The sequence below is a fragment of the Myotis yumanensis genome, unplaced genomic scaffold (assembly GCF_028538775.1).
Source record: "Myotis yumanensis isolate MYYU_CA2020_CCGP unplaced genomic scaffold, mMyoYum1.0.hap1 SCAF_5, whole genome shotgun sequence".
Taxonomy (NCBI): Eukaryota; Metazoa; Chordata; class Mammalia; order Chiroptera; family Vespertilionidae; genus Myotis; species Myotis yumanensis.
In genome coordinates this window covers 3,988,479-4,010,349 of record NW_027223756.1, presented here as the reverse complement: position 1 = coordinate 4,010,349, position 21,871 = coordinate 3,988,479, and the positions used below count along the sequence as shown (strand labels likewise).

General features: G+C 52.6%; 1 protein-coding gene across 4 annotated transcripts; it reads left to right on the top strand.

The window, feature by feature from the left end:
* Positions 1–315: 315 nt before the first annotated feature.
* On the top strand, positions 316–19,699 carry SFXN1 (sideroflexin 1). Of its 4 annotated transcripts, XM_070414378.1 has the most exons (12): positions 316–434; positions 6,890–7,062; positions 9,305–9,475; positions 10,142–10,240; positions 11,283–11,358; positions 12,145–12,230; positions 13,477–13,604; positions 14,193–14,242; positions 14,800–14,869; positions 15,660–15,709; positions 16,109–16,156; positions 17,803–19,699. In XM_070414378.1, exons 2-12 carry the CDS (start codon positions 6,899–6,901, stop codon positions 17,830–17,832), a joined length of 972 nt encoding a protein of 323 aa, XP_070270479.1. In that variant the 5' UTR covers positions 316–434; positions 6,890–6,898; the 3' UTR covers positions 17,833–19,699. The 4 variants fall into 4 exon arrangements, with proteins under 4 accessions (XP_070270479.1, XP_070270480.1, XP_070270478.1 ...); XM_070414379.1 differs by lacking the exon at positions 14,800–14,869; XM_070414377.1 differs by lacking the exons at positions 15,660–15,709; positions 16,109–16,156; positions 17,803–19,699 and adding an exon at positions 15,275–15,651.
* Positions 19,700–21,871: the final 2,172 nt, after the last annotated feature.

Sequence of the window (21,871 nt, the reverse complement as noted above, 5' to 3'; positions counted from 1 at the left end):
TTTAAATGAGTAAATGAGTGGGTGAGGGACAATATGGATGCTGACCCTACGCAAGACCCTGGAATGGAGACATTTAAGTAGGGGGTGGTCCCTTGGGAAACCAAAATAATAAACGTGGCATTAGCCTGAGCGGAGCCCCACCCCACCGAGAGGATGAACTTGGGAGATGATGACGGAGACAGCGAGCCCCAAAGGAGCCAGAAGCCAGAAGCTAAAACGCGGGCACCAGCGTGGCGCCGGCAGGCGGGGCGACACCGGTGACTCAGGGGGCGGGGCTCCCAGCGCAGGCGCACATGCCCCGCCTGGACTGGGGTCCCTGCGCGCGGGAGCCTTGGCGCACTCGGTGGTGGTGGCGGGAGAAGCGCTTCCGGTGGTGACGGAGGCGCCACCGAACAGGTCCTGCAAGTGGCACTGGCGGCGGCCCGCGGGGAGCGGTGAGTCTCCGGTGGCGGCGCAGCCGAGATGGGTGGGAAAAGCGCAGGGAGCCGGCGGGAGGTGCGGGCTCGGGCGGGGATGCAGCGGTGCAGCCCGCGCGCCGACTGCAGGGACCCCCGGCTCAGGGACACAAGACCCCTAACCCTGCGGGACTGCCTGGCCATCTGCCTTGCGCCGGCGGCTCCTGCCATCTGCTGCTGACAGCCCCCCACTCCAGCAGCCTAGTTCCCTGCGCTCCCCAGATGGGAGGGGGTCTTCCGAGCGCGCGCACGCCCCCTGCCACGCTGTCCCTGCGGCAGCGACAACTCGCGGTGGGGAGGCCATCCAAGATGGCTGCTGTGGGACCGGCCACGCGCACGGTCGCTAGGTAACCAGGTGGCACCGACCCCTGCGCCCCTCATGCTCCCTTGCTCCTCGTTCTTGGCTTCTCCAGGAGCAGAGCGGGGCGCTGGGGTCAGAGGCGGCCACGGGCCCCTGCCCTGGAACTCACAGTCCAGCTGGGAAGAGATGGGCAATAGTCTGGTGCCCGCCTTGCATGTCTGTGCTCTTCTGGTCTGTCCCTTCTGCACAGGCCTCTGACCCATCAGGACGGCAATAACCCCATTATCGCTACGTGTGCAGGGGATGGAGGGCCCTTCGCTTCCCATTCTTAAAGCTCTGTAGGTACCTGGGTTGCCTTCCTGATCAGATGAGAAAGCTGGGGCTCAGAGAGGCTGAGTGATCTGGCCAAGGTCACGCAGCTGGCCATGAGCAGAGCAAGCCTCTGAGTGTCAGTTACATGTTGTCCCCCCCCCCCCCCCCCCCCCCCCCCCGCCCCTGCCGAGTTGTCTGAAATCTCCCTCGAGCCCACAGCCTTTGTTAGCTGTGCCCCTGTGTGTTTCCTGGAAAAGCATTTGTCAGCCGTTGCAATGAACTGCTCACTTGCTTGCTTTATTCTCTCCTTGTGATCCGGGCCTGGGCTTGCCTTGCTCACCTCTCCATCCTCTGACCCAGCAGTGCCCTGCACCACAGGCACCTCCATGAGTATTTGTCAGGCATCTGGATGAGATCCCCATACAGTGACTTCACGCCATGGGCCCCTGCCGTCTGGACCCAGGGCATCTTGTGGGTCATTTTCTCAGACGTCCCGCCTTCTCTCTGTGGCCTCACCTACAGACTTTGACTTGGGTGCCCCTAGATTTCCTCTTCCTGTGCCCATCCCGTTCACGGAGCTTCCTCCGTGTCCCAGGCACCGGAATGGGTGAAAGGAGGTGTGCAGGCAAAGGAGGGGACTCTGCAGCCTTTACGGTGCTGCACTCAGACTTGGGGTGTAAGATTGATAAGATGAGAGGGGACCCTGGGAGGGTGGGTGGAGGTCCACCAAGAAGTGCGGGGACCTCAAGCAGGTCCTCTCTCCGCTCAGGCCTGCAGGCGTCTGGCTTGCAAAAATGATGGTGTTTGGAGAGAAGGAGCCGGCAGCTCCCACCCAGCCCTAAGATGTAATCGCTCTAAGGGTGCACTCAGGGGCTGGGCAGGTGCAGGCTTTGGGGCCCACGGGGCTTCAGGAAGGGACGGCGCCTGTGGTTCCAGTGAGGAACCTGCAGAGCAGGGGGGCTGTAATCCAGCAGCGGGAGAATGTTTAGGATGCTCTTCACATTCTGGGAGTTTCCTGCTCCCAGGTGGACGGGAATAGGAAGGTGCCCACAGGCAGGGAGCATCCTTTCCGCATCCTCGCTTTCTTCCAGGAAGCGGAGAGGACCCCCCGAGCAGAGAGACCTCAGAGCGGGTGCAACTGCTCTGCTCTCGGGCGCCACGGAGTGCATGTGGCCTCTGCATCCTCCCACTCGGGCAGCATTAGATGCACTTAGTTGGAGTATAATCACGGGTAGAACCTTTCCCCTGAGGTTAAAGGTGAAAAAAATCAGCAGCAGTGAGTCATTAAAGAAAAATACTGGCTCAGGGGTTGAGCATCAACCTATGAACCAGGAGGTTGAGGTTCAATTCCCGGGCAGGGCACATGCCCAGGTTGTGGGCTCAATCCCCAGTGGGGGGCGTGCAGGAGGCAGCTGATCAATGATTCTCTCTCATCATTGATGTTTCTATCTCTCCCTCTCCCTTCCTCTCTGAAATCAAGAAAAAAAAATTTTTTTTAAACTGTGCAAGTTAGCCTAGAAAGTGAAAAATTAAATTAGAATACGTAACAAATCTACACCTAATCATAAGAAGTTCAAAGTTATTCAGTTTCTGGTTAACTACTATTAATTTGTGAAATCTTTTTACAGACAGATTACATAACCTGTGAGTTGATTCTTTCAAGTGGATAACATATTCAAGGGAACTTGTCTGAATTGTTACAAATTGGTAGTATTTTATCATTTTTACAGGCTGACACCACCATCTCGGTAGAAACCAATAGAATTTTTTTGAATGAATAAGAATGTCACCCAGCCTAAGATATTGATTAAGAAACCCAAACCCCAACTGACCTTGAGGGTTGGCATGTGGACCAGGATCGTGTTGTCACCTGGGTGTTTTAACGTTAACAGAAGGGAGCGGGTGGAGGTGGGGACGGGGGAGACAGGCAGAAGGCGGTACCCCCATGCCCTCCTGATTGGAGACAGGACCCACCTCCCACACAGCCCTCGGCCTGGACGGGAGGAGAGGGTGTGGCAGACAGCCCTGCGAGTGCAATGCCCTTTGAGGGAGTGATTCCTCACCCAGGTTCAGCCTTCTGGCACATCACCGGGCCTCCTGCCTGGCCACGCCCATAAGGAAGGAATGTGTGGACAACCAGCTCAAAGCCAAACCGCTAGCTCTGCTGTTCAGCTCCTGAGTGCGCGGCTGCCTAGGCAGACACCTTGTCTTGGGCCCCAAGGGTCAGGGGTGTGGAGCCGAGTCAGAGCCAACAGCACTGCCAGGCTGGCCATCTGGGCTGTGGACTTGGCTTCTCTGCGGAACTGCCGTTCCTTAAAGGGCTGGAGCAGGACCCAGCAGTCTAAGGACGCGGGGCAAGCCCAGTGCCTGGCGCAGGAGGGCTCGCAGTCCTGTTCCCCCCTGGCTGGCCCCATCCGGAGACCAGGGCAGCAGACTCCTTCTGAGCTCTTTCAAACCGCAGTTGTTTTAACCAGTTTCCAGGTTAATGCCTTCGTTGTCATTGTTAATCTTTAGCCAGGGTTAAAGGTCCTTGTTACCAAGTCCCTGATAAAGCACATTCCCTGCCAACTTATTTTCGGTGAAATTATGGAAAATTCTTTTTTCCATCAGTGAAACAGGTGCCTGGCAGGGAGCTAAAAGCTGGAAAGGAAGTTTCTCTTGAGGAAAAGTTATTGTCCTTGCACATTTCTGGTCATCGTTTGGCTCAGGCAGCAAAGCTCCATTCCATTCCTCCCCCACCCCCATCCCCGCCACGGCCATGGCATTTACGGGCTGGACTTCAGCCACTGGGACAGCAGCCTCCTGGCCTGGCCCTGGCTCGGTAGGGATGACCCTCCCTCTGCCTGCAGTTCACAGTTGATCCGGGGCCAAAAAGCCTCTTGCACACATCAGCTTGCCACTCCCACCAGCTGTGTGAGCGAACTCTGATCCCCATCCTGCAGATGGGAAAACTGACTCAGCGATGTGAAGTCTCTCTCGGTGACATGCCTAGACAGGAAGGGGCAGAATCAGGACAACATCCACACTGCTGTGGTCGAAGTCCAGTTCTGATCCCATGGGTGGTCAGGGAAGGCACCCAGGGCTGCGGGCCACAGGGTGGGGAGCCCTCAATGGGGCCCAGCAGCCAGGGGGAGTGGCCGTGGAGTCACCTGAATGTATATATTGCCCCACAGAGGGTAAGAATCTCCCCGTAACGGGTAGGGCATGTGGTCATTACTTAACATTTTTATATTCTTTCAAACATAGTGTTTCCCAAACGTAACTAACCATTGGATATCCCTGGTATACTTCTTCAAAGCCAGGTTCCCGGGCCCACCCAGCTCTGTTGAGCCGGGATTTCCGGGGAGATCTCTTTTGGTCACAGCCACCTCTCCAGGGAGCAGGGATTCTGGGGCCGACGGCTGAGGGTCACACTTGGGCACTGACGCATACTTGAGCAAGTTAGCTAACCGCCCTGGTAGCCGAACTGTTATGAGGGTTAGAGGAGATGATATCAGGCAAGCTCTTAGAAAACGTGGTTCTTAGATGCTAGTGGATATTATTAGGCAGCGTCCTAACTCTGCTGATAAAGGTTCAGAGACCTGGAGTGTGGCATAACCCCTGCCAGGTCGCAGAGGTGGGCTAGCAGAGTGGGTGGGGCTGCAATCTAAACTCAGGCCTGCTGCCCCCAGGGCACACCCCTCCCCTCACCACCCGCCCTCGGTTCCAAGTCACAGGACAGACAGGGAGGTGCCCCTTGGAGCCAGGAACTCAAGTTCAGCTAACCAGCTGGTTCAGGAAATTTAGAAACTGAACAGGTCACGGATGACTAACTGGAGCTGCCTGAGGGCTGCTGTGTCATGGGGGGCGGTTCCTGCCCTTGCAGGGCGGTGATGACTGTCACGTCTAACCTGTAAGGAAGGCACGGTGCCTCCCAGGATGGTTCGAGAAGACTGGGATATAACTTTAAAAGTGACTTGCTTGACTTAGAGGCCACTGTAGGTTAACTGCCCTCATCACACTCTTGTGTCTCAGGGGACAGGGAAGCCCCAGGAGAGAGGAGACAGACTGACAGAATGGCCAGTGGGTGTGCAGCCAGAGCAACACATTGATCCATTAAGTCCCCATCCTTTATGGGTGCTGTCCCTGCTGCCCACAACAGCTACAACAACATCAGAGACCACGGATCCCAGGTCCCCATCACAGGTGGAATAAGGACGAGAAAGTCTGCAAATGGCGACAGTTACCAAACTGACACAGACTGAAGGGCTAATGCTCCTGGGAGAACGGGCCCCTCATCTTGCTCCTCGAAGGCTGCCGAGAACTGTCAACTTGTAAAAAAAAAACCCGCTGATGCACCGTGAGAGGAGGGATGCCTGTATTTCCGCATCAAGGAGCCCTCCTCCCATCAGCCACTGCCCTCTAAGTCTCTGTTCAGGAGCCTCACAGCCGCTCCTGCTCCTCGCACCCCCTTCCATCACTCCTCCAGCTGTGAACACTGACCCTGCTGGAAATCAGAAAGCTGCCCGCGTGATGTGTACAGCACAACACTTTTCTGTTGACACCTGCAGGTCCTCACCCACTGGTGACGGGTCAGTGGGCTCCTCTCGTCGGGGCTGGGGGCGGGGTGGGGGGCTTCTCTCAGCCCACCTGTGCTGTGCGGGCCGACATCCTGCCTCTTTTATGGCTGCTCTGAATTTCCGAAGCTGATTCCTATCCCTGCAGAGCCTCAGGGAAATGTGGCAGAAAGATGCCCCCCCTCCACCCCACTGATAAAGTGAGCGAACGCATCCTGGAACACATTCTTGGGTGCCCTGTGCCGCCCATCCCGTGGGTAAGGGCACTGTCCCTGACCCTGGCCACACCTGCTGTCCCCAGCATCCCATGAGGCTAGGTAACAGAATGACTCCCCGGTGGACCCCGGGAAATTCCTCGTTGAGAAGCGCCTGTTGTAAAACTGCGAAGGAAGCCACAGGCCCCAGAATGGAGTCACTTGGGCTAAGCCCACGACACCAAACCAGAACTTAATACCTGACCTAGTTGCCATCTGGACCCTCCCCAGGGATGGAATCCTAACTGGTCGGTCTGGAATTTCCTGGTCAGCACCTATGAGGTCACGAGGTCATGTGCCCAGTCGCTCTCTTTCCAGCCCCCAGGGAAGAAGAGTTCATCCTTCCTTTCCGATCCCCTCCCCCTGCTGCCCATAAGGCCTCCCACTTTGGACAGCTCCCAGGGCTCCTCTGCTTGCCAGAGGCTGCTGCCCTGTTCCCCAACTGTTCAATAGCCACCTAGGTCTTCATCGTCGCCCGCCCTCGAGGCCTGGGATGCTGGGCTCCTTCTGGGTAAACAGCCTGCAGGGAAACTACATCCCCCCCCCCCCCCCCCCACTGCCCGCCCGGAGACTTCCCTCCTTCCCACCAGGACGACTGGGTCCCTCCGACTGACTCAGTCCCTCCTACTGTAGAAACAACAAAGGCAGCTCAGAACGCAGCAGTATTTGATGCTGATTGCTTCTCCCAGAAGAAGGCTTTCAAACATGAGGGCGTGCTACTACTGGTTTTATTTTTAACTTTTTCTATTTCCAGTTTCTCTAGAGTATTTCTGGGTTCCCCAAAATAAGGCATGGCGAAATACCACGGACTTATAAAAAGGCACATGAGGAAGTCATGGAAATTGGGTTGAGATTCGTGGACAAAGTTAGCTTTGGGGTTAGGTTATCTCTCTGCTACTAACAGCAGGATATTTGGGGAAGTAGGAACACACCCGCATCGTTACTTGATACGTTTCTGAAGTGTCTGGACCTGGTCAGGCTTCACTGGACCTGTCTCTCTGTCCCTCCCAGTCCGCGACCATGTCTGGAGAACTCCCACCAAACATCAACATCCAAGAGCCTCGATGGGACCAAAGCACTTTTGTGGGACGAGCCAGTCATTTCTTCACTGTGACGGACCCCAGGAACCTCCTGCTAACCAACCAACAGCTGGAGGACGCCCGGAAAACCGTGCACGATTACAGGTAACATCCTGAGTGCGCTTCGGGCGGAATATGTTAATAGTCATCATGTTAGCCTGTTACCTTTAAACCTTCACTTAGCAACTTTACGTGTGTGTGTGTGTGTGTCCCTTAACATGTATGTCCAGGAGTCATAGTGCCCCAAAATAAGAGCCGTCCCTCCAACTCCCAGGTACCAATCTGTGAAGTCCCCTTTCACAGTGCCCTGCCCCTCTCTCCAACACGGGCAATGCCTGCATCTACAGTCACCCAGGCCTCCTTCTGCCTCCAGTGGGGACAGCTTCATACAACAGGCAGATTGCCCAGAATTAGGGAGGCTGGTTGCTTCTGAGATAAAGTATAATGAACATCTGCATAACCTTCAAGTGGGCCAGGCCTCCTAGGCAGAAACTTCATTTGTTCCCACCCGACTACATAACAATGAAAACCCTCAGGACAGCAGAGAACACAGGTGCTGGATTAGCCTCAGTCTACAAAGCAGGGGCGGGGAATGTCTGGCCTGGGGGCGTATAAGGCTCAGGCCCTGCCTAGGCATTAGGGGCGAGGTAATTAAATGTTTGACCAAATACAGCCCACTAGTTTTTAAGTTGATAATTATGTATGGCCCAAGGATGATGTTATAAATACCCAAATGGTCCTTGGCAGAGAAAAGGCTCCCCCGCCCTAGATAAAGTTTGCATACAGCTACCTAAGCCAGTGGTTCTCAACCTTCCTAATGCCACGACCCTTTAATACAGTTCCTTGTTTGTTGTTTGTTGTGGTGACCCCCAATTTCACTGTTACAAATTGAACATAATTAAAGCATAGTGATTAATCACAAAAACAATATGTAATTATATATGTGTTTTCTGATGGTCTTAGGCGACCCCTGTGAAAGGGTCGTTCAACCCCCAAAGGGGTGGCAACCCACAGGTTGAGAACCGCTGACCTAATCAATACCGATGCTGACGCTGATGATAAAGGAGAGGGAAGGAGAGAAGACACTTCACGTTCTAATCTTTTACCTCGCGTTTATCTCAGCAGATGCGCTCATTTCTTTCCACATGGTCTTAGAAGCGGGGATAGATTTATTTTTGAGGGTATTTACTTCCTGGTCCTTTACAAACGGAAAAATGAGAAGCGATGACAGTGTCAGCGTAGGGGCCAATAGAATACGCTATTTCACAGTCCGCTTTAAGAGGATGATGGACTAGGTCCTGAGGCTGACGGAACAGAGAACCCCAAACTGAGTGGCTTAAAACAACAGGAACACATCCCCTCCCTGTGCCAGAGATGAGGCCTCTGAAACCAAGGGGAGGGCAGGCCTGTGCCCGTCTGAGGCTCCAGGGAGAGTCCTCCCTTCTCCCTCGAGCTTTCGGTGGCTCTGGGTGCCCCCTGGCTGGTGGCCACATGGCGAGACCTCCGCCTCTGGCAGCCATGGCCTTGTCTGTGCCGCTGCACGTGGCTGTCCTTTACGGGCCCCTCATCCTAACGAGTGGTGTCTGCAAGGGCCCTGTTTCCAAATGAAGTCACATCCTGGGGTTCCAGGTAGACGTGCTTTGGGGGGGAGGATTCCACCCAGGATGGATGGTACAGAGAATATCTGAAGATGCAGAGAAACGCTTACTAAATCTTACTGATAAGAAAGGTGGTTATAGAGCAGCAGGTCTAGTGTGACGCCTTTAAATAAACACGCGCCTAGAGATCTTAGGGAGGATGGACAGTGTGGTCACTAACTCATCACCAGGGGTGCCGAGCAGGTGAAAGCTTCCATGGTTTAATCGCTGCAATGAGTTTCTGTATTCCCTAAATTTCTAGCAATGCATATGTGTTTCTCTGGTAAAGAGAAAAAAATAGTGAGCCTGCCTAATCTAGGTTTTCAAACTATAGATATAAAAATGAACTAATGTTCTCGATTGCCACAGCTTTTGTCCAGTTGTCTAAAAAATACTTTAGAGTTTGCAGAGTTCAAAATACATGTTTAAATATGTCATTTACAACAAAGAATATTTCAAAGTCGACTACTTCCCTATTATATCAGGTCTGTTTTGGTTTTTCAAATGATAGATGATGTGAGATGTGTGGGTTGAAATGTTCCTGTGAAGTGTTACTGTCCTTCTGCTGGTGAAGTTTCACCGAGTCGGTAATGGACTTGTCGCTCCGTCCAGGAGGGAAGTGCAACCCTGAGCGCCTCCTCGCTGCCTGTCCCGAGACCGCGGGTGCGGCATTTGGAATGAGCAGCTGTGTGTTGTTTGTTGTTTCCTAGACAAGGAGTAGTCCCTCCAGGTCTCACTGAAAATGAACTGTGGAGAGCAAAGTACATCTATGACTCAGCTTTTCACCCCGACACCGGCGAGAAGATGGTTTTGATAGGACGAATGTCAGCGCAGGTTCCCATGAACATGACCATCACGGGCTGTATGATGACATTTTACAGGTGAGCTGTGGCTCAGTGGCAGCAGTTCCCTTCGTATTGCAGCAGCTTCCAGTAGGTTTTGGTGTAAATGATGTTATTGAAATAAATGACTCCCTGCCGGGTCCCACTCTGTACAGATGCAGCTCCGGGCCTCTGCAGTGCCTTTTCCCTCTGCTGCATGGTATTCTCTCTGTGGCTCAAAGGGAGGCTGAGCTTTCCCCCCTAAAGCTCAGACCCACAGGAAAATGCGGTGGAGGAGGAAAGTAAAGAGTGTCCATGCAGATTCTCTTTTCCTCCGTTCATGTCGGTGCAGGTGGGAGGGGTCAGGACCACTTAGCCTACAAACGGCTTCTTCTCCCAGGAGAGAGCCTGACAGTGACCGAGCGCCCACTGTGCCAGGCTCTCCACACATGTCAGAGAAAGTGTGAGTTAGCGCCGTCTTTGCCACGACCCCCTGACCTCGGTGTCACCGTCTCTAACGAGTGAGGAAACTGAAAGGAGGGTCGATAAAGTCTGCCCAGCCACCATGCCCTACGCCCGCCACCAGCCCTACACCGGCCACCAGGCCCTACGCCCACCACCAGGCCCTACGCCCAGCATCCTCCCGTCACTGGGGCTCGAGTTTTCTGTCCCACAAACGGTGAGGCCGTGGGCGATAGTGGCGGCATGACGCTCGCTCTGTTTCAGGACCACGCCGGCGGTGCTGTTCTGGCAGTGGATCAACCAGTCCTTCAATGCCGTGGTCAACTACACCAACAGGAGCGGAGACGCCCCCCTCACTGTCAGGTAAGGCCCTGCTGCCTCTCCCCTTGTCCATCCGATGGGGCGGTGATGCTCTCCTGATTAAAAAGTCTGTTATGGAAGATATTCTCATCAGTGGCCCTTTCCCTCCCGTTCTGTCAAGATATTTGTTCATCTGGCCTGATTCTCAGACGTTACTCATGCATTGGCGGCGTTGTAGGAAGACAGGTCCCCCTCACCCTCAGGCTCTGCTCCCCCAGAACACACGGCAGCTCAGGCTGGCCTGGCGTGAACCACACGCTGCACCCCGTCTACCCTGTGCGCGTGGACAGACTGCCGGCGCCAAAAGCAGCGGCGTCCACGGTGTGACTGACCTCTGCAGAGGTCAGGGGGCGTTTACACCTGATGGTCTTACACATCGGTCCTCAATGGAGCCAGAAAGGAAGGGAATGGGTTTGAGTTGTGCCCCCCTGAGGAAGATTTAGATGGGCCAGAGGGATCCGTCAGGCAGAACTTTTAGCTCGGCTCCTCCCACACGCCAGTGTGTTGTCTTATCGCTCCAATTGCTTTTGACAGTCTGCGTTCTTGTCATCGTGGGTAACCAGCAGTGACTGTCACAGCGCCTCGCATCCAGTCCGTGAGCTAAAACGTATTTCTAAACAGGACAGAACTGCTTGGGCTTAACTGTATTTCAGAGATGAGACTTTTTGAAATCTTATACACTAAGATACCATTTCAGGAAGAACAGCAGTGCACGTTGGCTTTCAGCATGCGCATTCACATTTGGAAGTTATTTTATGTTAGTTTAGTGGATGTGCCGCAGACATGTAGGCTGCTGTGCATTTCCCACACCTGCCGTGTCCTGCGCGCTCACGGGCCCCTTCTCCATCCGTGTCCGAGTTCGGGTTGTGTCAGGTCCCTGTGAGGAATCGCACTGTTTGTGGGTTACCCCACCTGCAGGCGATGCTGACGCTGCTTTCTGGACTCTCCGCTCTTATGCCCTTGCACAGTCCCCCACCATTTCCTTAAACAAAGGACCAGTTTCCCGACGGTCACCCATTGTGTGTGCTGTACTCTTTCTTCTCAGTGAGCTGGGAACGGCTTACGTGTCTGCGACAACTGGCGCCGTGGCGACCGCTCTAGGACTCAACGCACTGACCAAGGTGGGCGGATCTCTATTCCATGGGCAAGCTCGTAACTGCTTCTCACCGCCTGACTCCCGGCACGCCACTGTTTCTCAAAATAGTTCAAGTCCTAAGACTTTCTTATTATGGTCATTCTCTTCGACTGCTTATTTTTGTGTGTGTGTGTGTGTGTGTTTTAAAAATATTTTTATTGATTTCAGAGGAAGGGAGAGGGAGAGAGAGATAGAAACATCAATGATGAGAGAGAATCATTGACCGGCTGTCTCCTGCACACTCCCCACTGGGGATTGAGCCCACAACCCGGGCATGTGTCCTTGACCAGAATCAAACCCAGGACCCTTCGGTCCGCAGGCCGACACTCTATCCACTGAGTCAGACCAGCTTGGGTGCAACTGCATGTTTTAATTACAGCTTCCTTGGGCAGGGGTGTCCCCCACAGCCAAGACGCTGGTCTGTGCCTGACACAGTGCTAAGTTATGTGCTCACCCACCAGAACGGCCCACCAGCGGCTGTGTGGGCAGCGGGCCTCAGGCCACACCTCTGAAGAGGGGGCGAGCCGACACCTGACCCCAAGAGTTTGGGACTCAATGCCCCTCCACACTAAGCTGCCAAAATGTGTGAGAAGTCGCATATGCCCCGCTAGAGATATACAAATACCGCTAGGTAACAGGTTGAGAAAGGACGCCTGGCCTGAGTTTCTATACACAGGACTCTGCATTTTCAGCAGTTTTCAGGAAGCAATAAGCATTGCCACCCAGGAATCCAGGAAAAGTGAGATCGTGCTTTCGGATTTCTCCTCTGCAGCACGTGTCACCACTCATAGGACGCTTCGTGCCCTTTGCCGCCGTCGCTGCTGCGAATTGCATCAATATCCCACTGATGCGGCAAAGGTTAGTCATGGGCATTTATAGAAATGGCTGTGCTTACAGTACAGACAGTCCTCGGATTACGTCGTTTCGTGGTTACATCGCCATCTCCCATTTATTTATAAAAAAAAAGTTCCGTCATTTCGACGTATGTACATATGTGCTTTATGTTTTTATTATTTATTTACCACAAGTAAAGATCAGGTATTGTTATCTTTCTTTTAAATTTTTTTTACTGTTTCACTTCATTGCTGCTGTGTATGTGCTCCCTGTGAGTGACGTAGGTGCTTATGTAGGTGGGTTCCGACTTATGGCAAAAATCGCATTACGTCGCCGTAGGAACGGATCTCCCACGTAACCCAAGGACCTACTGTAGTAATAAGATTCTTATAAGAATTCACTTCGTTGAAACTTTTAAAATTATTTTAACATTTACAGCTAGAATCGTATGAGATTGGGGATTTGTGTCAAAATAATCTGGAGTTGGAAGTGAGGATGGGTCCACTGATGGACAGGCTTAGCCACTGAGCTGCTAATTCCTGGGACAGGCTGAGTGCAGGAGCTAGAATCCCCTTTCTGCTTCCGTATCACAGAGGCTAAAAGCACACCTCACACTCAGATCTAGTTGTGCCAGGGCGGGGCAGAGCAGGTCTACACACAGAAGTTTGTTCTCTCAACAGGTCCTTCTTTTCCCCCAGAATTTTCTTTTGGAATTTAAAATAATATTAATCTATATCTTTGGAAGGTTTTTTTTTTTTTTTTTTTTTTTTTACAATTTAGAGAAGAAAGAACAAGAAAAAACATTTTGGAATGGATAATGAGGAACAGGGGAACGGCAGGAGCTGTAAGGGTAGTGTTGGGAACTGTCGCTTTGTCACTGACTTGTTACAAATACCCTGTAGCGCCATCTACTGGTGACTCCTGGGTCCTCCTCGGGTCCCTCAGCGCCGCCACGTGTCAAGGTCTACCTCTCATTTGGAAAGCCGCTCTAACTTGCACATCAGCATAAAAATCACCCTTACTCTTCAGTTGGCATAGTCACCCAGTGAGGCGTATTTTCATTAAAATTGCGACTCCGTTTTGTATTACAAAGTTACTGTGTTATTTTACTTTTGTGCCTGTTGCAGGAGGTTAAACCTTTTCATAGGATGTAAAAAGAGACTTGTTTGTGCCAAAATGACTCTTGGGTGGGTGACTGGATTACGTAGGGACTTGAATTTTCGGTTTCATGAAGCACCTGTGAACACCTGGCATGCGTTTTGCTCTGCAGGGAACTCAAAGTCGGCATTCCTGTCACCGACGAAAACGGGACCCGCTTGGGTGAGTCGGCACAGGCTGCACAACAAGCCATCGCACAAGTGGTCGTCTCCAGGATTCTCATGGCCGCGCCCGGCATGGGTGAGTATGACTGTCACCCACCCATCCACCCACCCACCCACACACACACCCATCCCCCATCCACTCCACAAACACACATTGAACAAGTGTTTGTGCATCAGTGAACCAAACACATCCCTCCCCTGCTGTCAGCTCCTTCAAGGTGAGAAAACCTGAAGCTGAGGCTCAGAAGTGGGGTAACTCCCAGGGCCACCCACAGGGCGTGTGCCTGGCTCAAGGCGGAGTCTATAGTCTCTACTCCGCAGGGCTGCCCCACCCGCATCGGGGTGCATTTGTTTTATGGGTGCAGGAGGCAGGCATTCCTGATGTTGGCACTGTTCATACTTAAAGTTAAATGTAAAGTTCTCCTCACGATTATAGAGCTTTCTGGCTGGAAAAGAGCGTTACATTATTTTTCAAAATTCTAGAAAACGGCAACACTGATTTTCCCCCAATCCTAAAGTATTTGAAAGAATTATTGCAGATGGCTTCACTCTGCCGTGGGAAAAGGCTTAAAAGTGACATAAGCCTTTTGTCAACTTGTCGGGGGCAATGTGAGCTGAAAGTAGACATGAGCTAACGCGTTCCTCGGGTCTCCTTTCCTTGCAGCCATCCCCCCGTTCATCATGAACACCCTGGAGAAGAAGGCCTTTCTGAAGGTGAGTCCTTCCGTTTCCCATCCAGCCCTCACACGCACCGACTCTTCCGACCTAAACCCCGAGCCAAGCATTCGAAGGCCAGTGGCACTCGGGCACTTATGTAGATGAAAGATGGTTCCAGGAACATTTTATGTCCAATCTCAGATATTTGACAAAGCTCCCACGAAGGAAAACTGCTGCCACGCCTCTCACTGTCAGAAACAGAAAAGGGATTTGGAGGCAGCGTCACGGAACAGTGAATTGCCCGGTTTATTTTTCTTTGGGGAGCATAACAATTCGTTAATCTATGCGCTGCCCTCATTTGACTGACACACCCAGGCTGTCACCTGGACACACCAACCCCGTGTGAGGAAAGGGTCCTGGTGGGACCAGGGACTGTGGGTTCCTCCTGGGGATGCTCCAAGGAACGAAGGGAACTAGAGAGCCACCATGACACTCAGTTGCACGTCCCATGTCAACGCCTGAGACTGCGAGATCCAGCGCTTCCTTCCCTGGCTGTCCTGAGGCGGGTTCTGGGATCTGCCTCGTCTTGACCGCCTCTCTCCCTTCCTCTCTAGTCCACTCCTCCCTCCCTCACGTTAACCTGTGCGATGTCCTCTTTCACCGGAGGAGTCTTCGGGGACCAGGGTACGCCTCGCACACGAGCTCTGGGGTCACCATCTCTAACCACTAGTGTTGCCTCTTAACTCGTTGGCTGATGTCATGACAACCAGTTCACAACTTGGTCGCAGTTATTTCTGTGGCCTTAGTTATGGGACCATCTACTCACCGCTCTTTATAGTGTGCATTTTGATACCGCTTTTGCAAACTACAAATCTAACAGTACTTATTCTCCAGAAGACTGACCAACTCACTCGTTTCCATTTTTAAAAAGCGACAGGCAAAATGTCTGACGCCAGCCATAGCGTTAACCATACTGACAGAGAGAAGGCCAAGAGAGGGGAGACGCGGGGGTGAGGGGGTGCTTGCGGGGCTTCTGCTCCATCCCAGGCCCTGGCCTCGGTGGTTTATGAACGTTACCACGTGCTTTAGGAAGCGGGCAAGGACCCGAAGCTCAGTGGGTCGGGCGATGGAGCCAGCTGTTAGGGCAGCCCTGTGGGAGGAGCTGCCTGCCTCCCAGCCAGGAGGTGGATGGTAATAAACAACAGCGACCTGGACCCCCCCCAAGCACCATTCAGATCACATGTGCAAGGGGAGAACGAGAAGCCGTGGTCTCCACACATGCGTCTACTGACAGGTCGGGGGCGAGGGGGCCGAGGGAAGTCAGGACTAGCACGCGTGTTGCAGTGTCCCCCCATTACACGAATCACAGTCCACCTGGACCTGTAACGGGGGCTCCTTCCAGTCCGTCGGCAGAAGAAAAGGTCGCTAAGAGCCTGTATGGAAAGTCTTCAAAATAATGTCTTTCTCGTCACAGAGGTTCCCGTGGATGAGTGCGCCCATTCAGGTTGGACTGGTTGGCTTCTGGTGAGTAGAATCCCTTCGAGATCATTCATTTCTCTTTTAAAGACACGTGTGCAGCACATGGAAAGGGAGGAGAGGGAGGTGTGTGGGACCAGTTTAGAAAATGAGGACGTCCCAGAACACCTGGGACGTCCGTCCCGACAATGAGCCGGAAGTAAACTGTCTTTAGGGAAGCTTTCGACATTTGGGACTGTCTGCATGATTCTTTCTTAAACTCCTGTTATCTCTGATTTTTTAAAAATTATTTTGGCAATCATTGGTGTAATAACATGATACAAACGGAACATGGTTTTTGAGGCTCAAAAGAGAGGAAGGGGATTGTTGGAAAAGTAAACTAGACACAGAACCTGAGAAGTCCACTATCTCCCAGTGCGCTGATTTGCCTTTTTTTTTTTTTTTAAGTTTGGTATTTGCTACGCCTCTGTGCTGTGCCCTCTTTCCTCAGAAAAGGTATGTGTTTGTTATTCTTTGGGACGATCATGCGTTTTCATCCAACAAACCAGACCCACCCTGAGTTACAAGTGTTACTTCACGTCACAGGGGCTATTGTTCCATTTCACTGGTAGGAAAGTTGAGGCTCACACAGGTGAAGGAAGCCAAGGTCTCTAAAAGGAACAGCTGGAGGCAGGAATCAGACGCACATCTGCTTAATTTCTAAACTCTCTCTACCTGCTCCCGCGCCACCTGAAAATGCTCCTTCTTTTGTAAGAGGTGAACTCCGGTGCAGATTGGTTTTTATGAAAATGTAAATGTGGCCCGTGCCATCCCGTCAATGGGCACGTGCATCTGTAATACAGACGCCTGGGAATGTCAGTCGCACCCCTGGGAACAGCAATCACACACCCTTAGCTCCGGGGTCGGTATGCTTGCTTCCCTTCTTCCTGCTTGTTTTCTGCCTTTGCAGTGGTTCTCAACCTTCTGGCCCTTTAAATACAGTTCCTCATGTTGTGACCCAACCATAAAATTATTTTCGTTGCTACTTCATAACTGTAATGTTGCTACTGTTAGGAATCGTAATGTAAATATCTGCTATGCAGGATGGTCTTAGGCGACCCCTGTGAAAGGGTCATTCGACCGCCAAAGGGGTCGAGACCCACAGGTTGGGAACCGCTGCTTTAACCCTTTGGGTGCCAACCAATATCCTAGGAACTATGCTAAAATCGCCAATGCATTTTTGCTGATTTTACAGCAGTTTAGGAAAAAAATTATGACAATTAGGCAGATAAGTGCCAGTGGTCAATTTTAGAACTACAAACATTTGGCACCATAAGTAATCTGCACTTAGGTGCCATCTGTCAGTAAAGAGTGAACTACTAGCATCTGATAGTGACACTGCAGGAGGAGCGCGGTAGCGTTCCCGGCACTTTTGGGGAAAGATAGGAGCGCGATCGGGCTCCCGGCACTCAGAGGTTAAAGCCTTCTCGTGCGCTTCCGTCCCAGGCTGCTGTGGGTGAGCACTGGATTGACGGGGCGTTAGTGCAGCTGCGTCTAGATCAGTGATGGCGAACCTATGACATGCGTGTCAGAGGTGACACGCGAACTCATTTTTTTGGTTGATTTTTCTTTGTTAAATGGCATTTAAATATATAAAATAAATATCAAAAGTATAAGTCTTTGTTTTACTATGGTTGCAAATATCAAAACATTTCTATATGTGACACGGCACCAGAGTTACGTTAGGGTTTTTCAAAATGCTGACACGCCGAGCTCAAAAGGTTCACCATCACTGGTCTAGATCTAAGTCTCCAGCCGCCTCCTCTGCTGTGTGGATGGGGTGTGAGGGCTGCTGGCCTCTGCCCTGGGGCTGTGCCTGCAGGGCCAGGTCCTGGCTCCAGGTCTGTCACGCCCTAGGCAGCCCTAGGCGTGCGGAGGAGGCTCTGGATGGGGCGCTGTTCCAGATGACCTTTCTCAGGTGCCTCCGCCGGACAGAGAACGCCACCATTCACGGCCCATCCTCTGTCCGTGACCCCGCCATTCTTAAGCAGAGAAGTCACCCTATTCACCTCCCCCGGTGTGGAAGCCACGGCCCCCGGACAGAGCAGGACATCCCAGCCCACCTCGGCCCCTGTAACCACTGTCCTTTCTCCCTCCCCCAGTTCCATGTCCGTGACCAGCCTGGAGGCTGAGCTGCAAGCCAAGCTGCGAGAGAGCCACCCTGAGCTCCGCCGCGTGTACTTCAACAAGGGACTGTGAAGGGGGAGGACGCCCACCCAGCCCCGCCTGCTCGGACCTGGTGCGCCAGCGAGGGAGGCCTCTCCGCCTGGCTTCTCCCGAGCACGGACCTTCTCCAAGACCCACGTCAGCCTGTAGAGTCGGCTCTCCGTCCAGCACGGCGCCGGGTGGGCCAGGCACCCCCGTCGCCCTCTCATACCTGAGTCATGGGATAATGAACAGAAATGGCCTTCCTGTAGCTTTTATGGTAATTGTTTCCTCAAAGACAACAGTCCAGCCCTCACCTGGAGTTTCTAAAAGCGCTGCTAGGCACAGAGTATATGCTCAAGAAATTGGTTATCAGTCAGTGCCAAGGAAATCAGGTAAAATACTGAATTGTCCTCCCACTCTTGTTTCAGAGCAAGGCCATGGAGGCAGTGATTGGGAAAGCACACAGCTCTGATGCTAAACTATAAAACATAGCGCGTAGGGTAAACCCTGCATCACGGAACGGACACGCGTGGCGTGGCGTCCTGTTCTCAGGAGCTGGGCACTCCCTGCTGCTGACGTCTCTGGTCGAACCTTAAACTGCTTCTGTCTTACGTTCTTACGAAAACGTTATACCTGTTGGCTTGATATTCAATTACATCAAACACTCAGATAACTGCCATGTGCACATGTCAGTGTAGGCAGCGTGTTCGTCCTGGTGCGGCGTGCCGGGACGTTCGGGTTCGTCTGGCAGATTTCAGGAGTGAGAGCGCAGGTCCAGCCCCTACGGGTCTTGTCTCGTCCTTGCTGATCTCATTGGCTTTCGGGAAGATTCGGACATCATGTGTGTGAATCGGTGGCTAAATGATTTTACTTGAAGGTTGTGTACTGCATCCGCCCTGATTGAAAATAAGGCTCCATGGACCACTGTTTACATCCCTGTAGTAGTTTCACATTTAATATAGTTCATGCAATAGAGACTGTGTTTCCGGTCTGTCCGTGTTCACAGGTGTAGGCAAGGCGGTGTGCCCTTGCGGGTATTGATTCCACTGTGATTCAGAGACATGTAAGTGGAGAAACGTACAACAGTGCTGGCAGGTCTCCTGGCAATGAGACGGCTGAGTTCCCCATCCAGAAATAGGGTGGGCCTCGTGTGCGTTCCTCTTCTCCGAGGGGTGGATGGGCCACTCGGAGCCTCCCTTTATGCCTCCAAAATGTTCTCCATTTTTCCGTCATAAACCCTTTGAAGCAAAAGAGGTTCCCACAACACATGCCGGCCTTGCGTGTGTTTTGTTGCCGTAGATGCTGCTCTTGAAGAAATGGTCAAAGCCTGAAATTCAAGGCGGTCTCTCTGAGGTGCTTGCAGGGTGCTCCTACCGAGAGCCCAGCCCGGGAGGCCCTCCCGTGCCCGGCTACCCCAGAATGCTCACCCCCTCACTGGGAGCCCCCCCAGCATCCTCACCTTTGCTGAAAAAGCAATGGCTGAGCAGAAGGTGGATAAACTGCCATTTTTAGGCGCCATCATGAAAGGGATAGCAACTGTGGAGCTGTGTCTACTTAACATTATCGTAGGAGCTCCGGCTCCTGGCGCTTTTATTTCCTGTCAGGGTAACCGTGGTTTATAAAAAGGAACAAACGGACAGGATGCCCTTGGCCACCTCCCAGCGACCTGGAGGACCGCTCCCAGGAAGTGCAATGGCTGGGAAAGGCGCCGGACCCCAGGCGGGAGTGGCCGAGCGTGTGCTGCGGGCGGCGGCTGTTCAGTGTTAGCACAGTGTCTTGCCAGTGTGGGGATCAATGTACTGTTCCAGTTCAGCTGGATAAAATGTTAAATAAACTCAGAATGAAAGCAAATCCTCTCTTTTATTTGTACGTAAAGCATCTGCCGATGGTATCTTCCATTCAGACTTACTGCCTGGGGTGCCATCAGTATCTCCCAGTGGAGAGATATTTCTGTTTTATGCCTTTAGCGGGAAATATATTTCTACTTGTGGCCACCAGCCTTCCACCTTGCTGACCCCCACACTACGTGACTCCAGGCGTGTGAATGATGAGCCGGGACGGGAGATTCTGCTTACACGCAACTAGCACCATGGCACGCGGGCAGGAAAATCTGCTTCCGGTCGGTTGTCAGATTCTGATGGGGAACTAGCATTTGCCATAGTTTACAGAGAAAATGCAAGCAACCCAAGACCGGGAGCCTCATTAACAGACTAAGGGATGATGAGAAAGCATTTCACCACCTCGCGTCTCTGCATGTCTTGCTACCATAATCCTGTTCATCACGTCAGTCATTTAAAATATCCAAGAGCTCAGGTCTCAGGGTCAGAGCTGTACGGTCTGGGTTACTCACTTACATGCACTTGGGCTGCTGACCTTCGGTTCTGTTTGTTTGGAGAAAATTGGTGCCTCTACCTCATGGAGTCGTAAAGATGAACGAGAGAGTCCCTGCGCAGCGTGTGCGTATTGCCCGGCGTACGGCAAACGTCTAAATACGTGGTGCCCATCAGACATTCACTTGCTCTAGAGCAGCGGTTCTCAACCTGTGGGTCACGACCCCTTTGGCGGTCAAACGACCCTTTCACAGGGGTCGCCTAAGACCATCCTGCATATCAGATATTTACATGACGATTCATAACAGTAGCAACATGACAGTTATGAAGTAGCAACGAAAATAATTTTATGGTTGGGTCACAGCATGAGGAACTGTATTTAAAGGGCCAGAAGGTTGAGAACCACTGCTCTAGAGACACTGGACATGGTTCCAAGTGCTGGCTTGTCACCGTCAGGGAAAGACGCCAGAACCCTGGCAACCTCCCAGAGCTCACCCCAACCTCCTAAACATCAGGTTGAAACGAATAGATGGAGATGCTCGGCTCCATCTTTCTAAACTGTCTGGCAATTAAGGTTTTGCCTATGTGAGACGCAGGCCGGCAAAGCGCTCACGACGCAATGCTGGGCCACAGGGGCTGCTCCAGGCCGCCCCAGTCGCCGGAGGACCAGTGCGGAGCCGAGACCTCCCTCCCAACCTGAGATGTTGGCAGCCGTGTCCAGAAATATCGCCACACGGAACCCGCTAACGAAAGGAGTTTTTCCTTTGTGCTCTCAGGGTTTCACTGAAAGCTGAAGAACAATCAGCTTGCGCTTGGCAGTGCTGATGGACACAGGCGGCGATTTTCACCCTTTTCACCTCTCGGCGCACATAAACTAATTACTGAGGTTCTGTGGCCTGCCAAAAAAGTTATATATTTTTGCCAATCTGAGGAAAAAAATAGGTATAATTTTGATTCATTCACACTGGATGGCTATTGTGTTGGCTGTTGTCATTTTTTTATTTGACATTCTAAGGAAGAGAGGGCAGTGCCCCTGACTACACAGTCAGGTGTTATTGCACGTTTTAAAAATTCTGGGGCACACAGGCCGAAATTGCTGATACAAAATATCACTTAGACCCCGATACTCTAAGTGTGGTCCTCGACCAGCCGCCCCCAAGCTTGTGAGAAGTGCGTGTCCTGGGCCCCACCCCCAGGCCTGAGCCAGGAAGTTCTGGCTACACAGCCCATCCCTGTGCTCCCGAGATCTGAGCTCATTTACCCTCCCTCGCCAGGTTCCAAGAACGCGCGGGTTCAACACTGACCCTCAGGGGCCAGCACCACAAGCGGCCAGAGCACAGGCCTCTGTTTGCCCTGCCGCGCCCCCAGCACAGAGAGCAGCTGGCAGCAGCCCCGGTCCCTGTGGTCACCGGTTCAACCTGGGCTCTTTCTCGGAATCGGAACAAGTGTCCTCAGTTTCCAATGTCCCAACGCGGACAACAATCAGTTTTGTGCCACGGAAGGGTCATCGCTAGGATGTGGAAGGACCACAGAGTCTGGGGCTTTTCTGGGAACAGAGCTGGAAGTGAGCATGACCCCTGGGAGTCTCAGGGGCGACAGCTCTGAGCAGCCAGTCACAGCCACTCCCCGGAGCCGGCCCTCTGTTCCTAGAACCGCTGCCACGAGGCGTCTGGGGCAGAGAGTCCATGACATC